The sequence below is a fragment of the Lingula anatina genome, chromosome 3 (assembly GCF_051362555.1).
Source record: "Lingula anatina isolate TDL-2025a chromosome 3, LinAna3.0, whole genome shotgun sequence".
Classification (NCBI taxonomy): domain Eukaryota; kingdom Metazoa; phylum Brachiopoda; class Lingulata; order Lingulida; family Lingulidae; genus Lingula; species Lingula anatina.
Window position 1 is genome coordinate 25051310 of NC_141769.1, and position 9100 is coordinate 25060409.

Consider the following 9100-nt stretch of genomic DNA (forward strand, 5'->3'; position numbering starts at 1 on the left):
ATGTGGTACAGGGTATTAAGGGAGAGACGTGGTACAGGGTATTAAGGGAGGGATGTGGTACAGGCCAGTAAGGGAGATATGTGGTACAGGGTATTAAGGGAGAGATGTGGTACAGGCCAGTAGGGGGGAGGTGCTCTGAAGGAGGCAGCTGACATTCCATTTCCAAATCAGGGCAATCAAAAGAATTTCCATGTAACGAAAAGCCATAAGATGATCCTTACCAAAACACTTATGTGTATGCTTAGTAACCAAGCAACAGCATGCAAAATCTAACAACAAATTTAGCCTTGGTCATAAATTCTAAATATAAATGTTCATCACAAAGTAATTTTAGGGCATTCCACAAAAAAAGTGCAATTTGAGCTGTATCCGGAAGTTTCAATAATCATAAACTTTAAATCTTTAAATGAGTACAATCTCTCAAGAACAATGGCTGAAATAAGCTTCAGCAATTAAAAAAGGCACATGATCTTTGAATATGAAAGGAATTAAAATTTATTAAGTTAAAAAATTAAAATCAAACTAGATTTAACATTTCAACAGCCATTTCAAAATTCATATATTTATGAAATTATCTATAGCAAATGAAAGTCAGAGACACCATTCAACATTTCAACCTCAATCAGTAGTTGAAATTTTTCATTTTATAATCTTATTTCCCAGATTGTTTAAAAAATCTTTAATTCTTCTGCACATAAGTAATGCTCACACACAATTAATAAAATAAAACTAACATTTTTAGAAATACTTCACTTAAATTGAAAATTATGATGATAACACAGAACTAAACAGGGCTCTTAATTCTCTCATTATTCTTTTCGTAAAAAGGGTGGGCAATGGTAAATTGCCCACTTATGTATCCAAACATATTTACTTCCTCACTGGTATAACACTGGGCTCTTTATTTTTAGACTGTGTTTTTGGAAATCTTTTTTTTTCACATGACGGTTATCAAAAAACATCCGGAGTGTGTTCTTGTATATATAACCCAATTAATCGTGATAATGTCATTCTAAAACACACACAGTTTGTTTACTCAAGACAGATTGTTTGTGTATTTAAACATCGTATGCAAAAAAGAAAATGAACTTGCACCAGGAAGTAAAAAGCAGAAACAGTTACTCTCCAACCAGACCTCTCTTGTGAATATCCTGTTCCCTGTCTGTCTGTCTATCGGTCGGTCATTCTGTCCGAGTCTCTGTCTGTCTACCAGCTTGCCTTACTCTCTTTGCAATCTTGTTTTATTCATGTGGGGAAAGGAAGCCATTTAACATGGTTATATATATATATAATGTGTCTCATTTGAATTTGAATATCAAATAAACAAACAATGCTGTCACCTTTTTTTTCTTTTCTTTATGTAGATTGATATTTCATTACGGAACCCTCTCATCCAGCCTCCCATTTCTTGACGTTGCACCCATAAGAAGAACGATCATGCTTATTAGGCTCCCTATCATCGTAAAAATAACATCTTAACATGTGCTGAGGTACCAGAAAAAACAACTGTCAAAACATATAAGTTATGAGGAGTGCCTAATACGTAATATCCAAAGCAACTTCTTTAGGATCATTTCATTAAGGCTGTTATTATTCTAGGTCTGGCAAACACCTAACAAATCTCATAATATAAGCTACATGTATCATGAAGTACATCAACTATATGTCAAGGTATGAAAATTTACCTTTCAACTTGCCAAAAAGACCTATCTAACAACAAATTAAATGTACCTAAATTACTATAACACTCCATTTTGTTTCTCATTTGGTTATAAAATTTTAGATCAACCCAGCATCAGCCAGGAGGGTAAACATTTCCTGCATATTTCACGTATCTCAAGGGCTGTGTAAAAGATTACTGCAGGTCTGCTGGGAAGAAAGTTCTTAAAAGGACAGTATATGGGACTCAACACTAAGAAAAAATATATCACTCTTTTAATAACTTTATAAAAGAAAGAAGGAAAAAAGAAAATGAAAGAAAATTGTCATACACTCAGGTGAATTTAAGTTTCAATTTGATAAAAATTCTAGAACACTGAGCATCTGAATGCCAGAACAAATAAAAACAATATATTTTCCTCCAGCAAGATTATTTTTCCTTGGAACATATATAATGCTTGCAGGAACACTATACAAAATACACAATTTAATAAAGAAATGATGTGTTTCATAAATTTTGATACCAAGTGACATAGACCACCCTCTTTAATGAAAAACAAATGCTACGGGATGGTGGTATACAACCACAATCATGTGATAAAAAAGTTCAATCATGTCAGGAATTTTATAAACAATTTCAACATTGGGTGGCGCAGGATAGATATTTTCATATCCTGTCTATCTGAGACTATTATTCATATAAATCCACCCAATCAGATGATGGTCTGCTCAGACAAGGATCACTTAGGACTGACTTGAGTGGATCATTTAAAGTCATACTTTGAGTATATAATAGTTCTAATATTAAAGGGATAATAACTCTTTGTATGAGATCTATATTTCACAATAAAAACATTGTGAATAACTCACAGAAATATAATATGTTCTGTTTTAGCACAAAACGGCAGTTATAGCTATTATTCTGATATCTGAGCTTGTCTTCAGACCACATGACCTCCATTAATGGCTATACTCTGTTATAATCTCTTAAGAGATTTTTTACCAAAAACCAAACTTTTTGGAAAAAAAAAGGGACTAAATTTGAATATAAAAATGAATTCATTAACCATTGGTAAGTATGGGGAAAATTGTTGTTAACTCCAGGAAAATTCATTTTTTGGCTAAAACGAGGAGTTATTATCCCTTTAAGGCTTTGAAATCTAGGGCACACTATTGCAATTTGCCTGTGATATAGTGAGTGTCAACATCAGTCCATTTCATCAGCTGGGTTAATTTTTTTCCAAGGACACTTGTTAATAACACATTGTAACTTGTTTTTAATAGTATCAGAAGGCAATGGGGGTTGGGGGCCGTAAGGGGCAGAGGGTAATACAGTAAGACACAATCTAATAAGAAAATAGGAAAAGTTACCCATTGATGACTTCTTGACTTGAAAATACTTTTACAATGAGACACCTTGGGGTTATTACAGATTGTTTATAAGAAACCAACTACCTTGGTGGGTTTCCTCCACATCACAAGTGTGGATTTTTTATATCTATCCTAAGTTGTTGCCACCCCACCCTCCAAAAAAAATTTTTTTTTTGTCTCTTGCCACCAAACATATCTCCATTTATAAGTTACAAGTTGTCAGTGTGGATGGGGTCTTCCTGTACATCAGGAAATTGCAATGTTATTAGGCCAGTGCATCTCAGTATAATTTACCAGTATGCTTTCAAAGGCTGACATTGCTAAAATGACTACATCAAATAAATTCTTTCTTTTATCAATCTATTTGTTTTGAAGGTATCTTTCACAATGCACATGTTTGAAAATGCCCCAAAGTTGTATTTTAATCTTGCAAAGCTTCTGGATTTTCTTTACCAATTCAGATCTCACAAATGATAACACCTCTCAGATAAAAGTTTATCCAAAGCATAACTTATGTGATAATTTTCTCCTGGGCCTTGGAACCTTACAGATCCCTAGCATTAGCACCTTGCCAAATTTTCTAAAGGGGGGGTCTGGCCATGTCATACATTTTTGCTAAAAGTTTCTTCTTTGGAAATGAAAATGAGATCATTTTAGATTCTGCATGTCTTGTAAAAATTCCAGGAAGACTTATGGCAGTCTAAATTTGAAAAATCCAAATTTTTATCCTGTAAAGCTTCTTGCCTCTCCTTACCAATTCAGATCTTATAATTGATAACACATCTCAAATCAAAAAATTTTATCCATAAGGCATCACCTGATATCATTTTATATTATGGGGGGGGGGATGGCCCTGTTACAAAATTTTGCTATCGGTTTCTTGTTTAGAAATGAAATTGAAACCATTTCAGTTTCTGCACGTTTCGTAAAAATACCAGGAAGACTTAAAGCCATCTAAATGTGAACATTTACAACTAAATCATTTGATTAGAAATGCTACAAACATCTTATTCAGGTGCACGAACAGCTCAATCAATGATGTGAGAGTAGGAAAAAAACTGACTTTTTTAAAAGGAAGATTCGATTTGCTGTGAAATTCCAAGACAGGATACACTGAACTTATCCATTCATTAATTGATCCGTTTCTACTTTTCTTTCCAATGCAATATTTCTTTCTTGCTCTTTTGATCTCCGTTTGACAACATTTGTCCATTTCCCAGTCTGTCTCTATCTGTCCAACAGCCCCATCCATCCCTTACCAAATAGCTTTTTATTCATTAAAGCAGGGGAGTAATCTCTCTCAAGGACATTTAGTGTTAGTCTTGGAATACAGTTGGACATCTTTCTTTTTGCTCTTTCTCGCAGTATATGTAATTTATATTGGTTACTTGATGACTTTAACCTCAACTTTATCTGTGACATCTAATATCTGCATTTCAGGTTTCTCAGCACAGGGTATGACCCACCACTAAGATAAGATTTTCCCCTGTATTATTTTAAAGAGTTTTTATGGCTATCTGTACTACATTTATTTTATCTGATACACACAAGATATAAACTGCAATACACCAAATACTAACCAAAGGTTACCAGCAATGGAACCACATGCAGCATAAGTAGCTATTTCATCCCTTGGGTAATATATCATCCAGTACTTAGTAACTAGTACCAGGAAAATAGACACTTGTACTAGTCTGGTTGTTTTCTTTCCAGGGGTATGCCTATATAAGGGACCATTCCCACAGATATTTGGATCGATCTATCTCCCTGGGGAATCTCGATTAATTGTTATCAAACTAACCGGCATAAATGTCTGTCACACCCAGTAAAACTGTTAGGGGGTAATTATCTTTATCCCTAGCTGATTCGGTAGGTGTGGCAGACATTTAAGCCTCTTGAGCTGATAGCAATTTAGCATGAACCCCTAAGTATGGGAACCCAGTCTAACATACACTTATCATTCTAGTAGGTTTCGTCAAATTATCCTCATGTACTTGTTGCACTAGGAAAATGCTATTTTCAGGTCATTTGCACATTGTTTTTGATCTTTAGAATATTTTCAAAGGTGGCATAATCTTTATCTTTTATGCCAGTATCAATAAATGCTTTAAAACCACAGTTGTTAAAATGGTTTCCAAAAACACAGACTTTTTGTAGAAAATAATATAATTCCACTTGTCAATGCCCAGATATGCTAACTAGCATCTTTTAAACAATAGCAGTCATCCAAGTATACTTACTCTATGCCTGATGCTAAAGCCAACTCCGACTTGGACAACTTGGACAGTGTGTTAAGAACCTGGAAAATAAAACAGAATCAACACTGTTTAAACAGTTTTAACATATAATTGTTTGAGTGCATCAAGTGTAAATACTGACATGAATTTTATGGCCATGTAAAATTCATTTGTTTTGGAAAATTTCCACAGAATTATCCCCTATTTAACACCTTTCCATAACTATAATCATCTATCAAAACCAGTTTACTACAAGTGAGTTTTATTATATTCTTTTCTTGAAATGTAAAAAGATGTATCATGTAATTAAATCAATGTGTTAAGATCCTGAAATTGAACTTTTACAGCTTTTTTTATTTCTTTCATTTTTTATTTATTTATTTATTTATTTATTTTTTTTTTTTTTTGGGGGGGGGGGTATTGTTGTGCTATTCATTTGAAACAATGAAAATATGAATGAATCTGCATTCTGTATACTAATATGGCAATGCTCGTGCATAATCCAATTTGGTCAATTCATGATAGTACTAAGCACCGAAAATATATATAATCTACATCTTACTTGGCATATATAGAAACATTTTTACATGGCACATGTGTGAAAATTCAACATGCCATATATACAAAAACATTTATAATCAAGGTATATCAATATTCAGGTACTAAAATCTCAGAGTTGTGCAGGCTGTTTATTTATAAATCTACTCTGTACTTCAATGAAGTATGGGGGGCTACATACGCGAGTGCCTTTGCATGGCGTGTGGTGAAATATTTTTTCTATATATAGAACGAATGAATGTTTTAATAGATACTCATACAGGGGGAGTGTTAAGAATGAAGATGCTTTTATCTGTGTTATCAAACTTACCACTCTCATTAACAGACAAATTATACACCATTAACAAAGTGCTTGCCTGGGTTTATTTTGCCATCAAAAACACAGCAGATTCTCTAATATCGATATTCTTCCAAGTTTACATTTCCGTCATAGGAAAAAATTTCTGAAAACATGTCAGTCTCCATAAAAATTACTTAAAATTAATAGATTCAATATCTATATGTTTGATAACTCAGCTGACACAGGCATCTGAAACAATTTAGATAAAACTGTGGTGTATCTTTTATAGCTCTATAGACAGAAATTGGAAATATTTACTTTAGACATTGACATAAAATGTATTTGATTTAAAATAAACATTCAAGTTTTGCTTTTCAATGACATTACAAGCATCATTCATTCAAACTAGAACATTCCGCAAAATTCTGCTTCCTGATGCTTTATTTATGAATAACAAAGATGGGGACAAACAAACAAACACGACAAAAGGACCTTAACCCCTACCCCTCAATATACCGTCTCCCCATGCATCTTCCCTTATGTCTGAATATTTGCACAGGCCAGCAATTTCCATTTCAAAATAAAAAGGATGAAAACCTTCCGAGAGACCAATATTTATTTTCCCTGTTTTAAGACTTATTCCTAGACAGCCGCCTTAAAAGCTACAGTGATGGTCTGCAACAACCTATTACTGCACATTTATCACTGGGGCACAGCCCTATTAACCAGGATGCTTTTGATAAAAATAACCTATTAAACCCATCAATTCATTTCCCATCTTTGCCCTGGCCAGAAAGTAAGCAACACTAAAAACAGCTTTTGATAAAAATAACCTATTAAATGCATCAATTCATTTCCCATCTTTTCCCTAGCCTTAAAGTTAGCATTACCAAGAACAGTGAGGCTTTTTTCTTTTTGTTAATATAAGACAAATAATTGTATCGTATTCAAGTTATAATCTCAGCTACATGATAATATTGATAAAAACTATAAAATTGTTTCCATTGAAAACGACAACAAATAAATAAATGAGTTCTTAAAGCAGCTCTACAGAAGAAACAAGGTTTCCCACAGCCCTTACAATTAAGAAAGTTCTACATTCAAACCACCAGATCTGCAATTTTACAGATTTATGACCCATTCAATAAACGGTACTTTGGAAGAAGATTCTGAATAATGAAAGAAAAGGTTTAATTTTCTAGTTACATGGGTAATTCTTTTTCCAGTGATTTATTCTCCCCCTTTTCTTCCTTTTTTTCACACATCACCTAAACCATAATAATTCATTCATTCATTATGTAGCTATTATCATGAACATTTAAGTCATGTAAACGTCTTAACTTTCATAAATATTCCATATAGCACTGCAGTACACTTTAAAATTCTGATGCAGTTTTAAGCAAAATTGTGAACTTAACAAACCACGAATAATGTAGCATCATAATAAGCTAATCAGTATTTACAAAGACTGCACAAAAGAGGTCAAATTTTAAAGAGATTATTGTGATTTCAAAAACTAAATTGAATTCTTCTTTTTAGTTATTCCCGTTCAGTAAAGTAAAACAATTTTCATCTTTTCTATCTTATGGACACCACAATTTTGCAGATTGTTGTATGTGTACTTCAGGAAGATAACAAAAATACAATATGTTTAGCAACAATGAGCAAAACGTGTAGCAATCACAACAGGGTCAAATGGACTTTATATCTAATTTTTTCTGAAATTATAATCTTACCTTTGCAAAATCTTTGACATCAAACAAATCATAGGAGTCAAAAAGATCCGACTCTCTCAGTCCAAATTTGTTCTTGCATGTCTGCAGGAAAGTCCTAATATTCTTTAAGCATAAAAACTGGAACAAAAACAAAATTTCTCATAATATCAATAGTGAAAAAACAAGTCATTTTGAGCACTGTTGTGCTTAAACATATGTGTAAAAAACAGACATTAAATCTTATTACTGTGTAGTGGGGATGGGGGGGGGGGGGTTGGTTGATGGGACGATGATGACAGGTGATATTAGGAATGTTAAGTTAAATTGTGGAATAAGTGATTAACAGTAAAATGACATGGAAGCAAATAACTTTTACTTAAAAAAAAAAAAAAAACTATAGGTGCATTTTCCCTAGCAAGTGCTTAAACTTACCCTTGCACGGACAGTAGTTAACCACTACTGTACTCCTCTTTTACTTATAATTTAGTACAACATAACATTCAACTTTTTCAGTTCTACTTTGCTGCTACATATAAACAAGGTTTGGTCAGTCAACTTAAGCCCTACATAAGGAGAGCCATTTTCACATAAGAGTAACAATATCATTAGAGTATGTGTGGTTATCTTTGGTGAACCTTAAGAATTTGCGACGTGCAAACTTAAGAGTATGCATCTGAAACATTTTAAGGATGATCTCTTTTCTATTTTCACACATCATTTACATGTAGTAATGTGACAACAAAGTAGGGTGATTAGATTTTAAAAAGAGTCTACAGGTATCGAAAAAATGTCCGAGATTCAACCAGGAAATGGGACTTTTTAAATACTTACCTGGGACATCTGTGGACGCTGACTAAAATCTTTCATGTCTACAGCTCCGGGACTCAGAGTGTTCAGAAGATGACACAGTAAAACCCCATCTCGAAGAGTCTGTGCTAAGTCGAATATTTCGGCATTTGGGAACATCACGCGATGATCCCGGGGTAAAATCTCGCATCGTATCAGCCAGTCTGCACACAGCCTCCATAAGTCTCTCGTCGCCATTTTGTCACTGACGATCAACTTCCCGAAGACTGAACTTCCCTGATGCCTGAAAATCACGTGACAGCCTCAGACGGATCCCTGGCTCCTTGAAGCAATGGTACTAAAATCACTGTTTCTTAGACCTTTCGCACACTTTGGAAGATATAGATCTTATTCAACCAACCCTCATAATTTATTATTTCAAAAGTGTAACTCGTTTGGGAAATACACATATTCGAAACTAATATCAAAGCTTA

General features: G+C 33.7%; 1 protein-coding gene across 9 annotated transcripts in view; it reads right to left on the reverse strand.

The window, feature by feature from the left end:
- Positions 1–9047, reverse strand: part of LOC106174611 (guanine nucleotide exchange factor VAV3) — a 29804-nt gene extending 20757 nt beyond the window's left edge. For 3 of the 9 annotated variants that reach the window (XM_087009955.1, XM_087009956.1, XM_087009954.1), the window contains exons 1-3: positions 8652–9044; positions 7842–7958; positions 5271–5329 (exon numbers count right to left, since the gene is read on the reverse strand). In XM_087009955.1, the coding sequence (XP_086866081.1) occupies positions 5271–5329; positions 7842–7958; positions 8652–8864 (389 nt within the window). In that variant the 5' untranslated portion in view covers positions 8865–9044. Of the gene's footprint in view, positions 1–5270; positions 5330–7841; positions 7959–8651 lie in introns of all 9 variants that reach the window. The other 6 variants (XM_013556250.3, XM_013556249.3, XM_013556246.3 and 3 more) reach the window with 3 other exon arrangements.
- Positions 9048–9100: the final 53 nt, after the last annotated feature.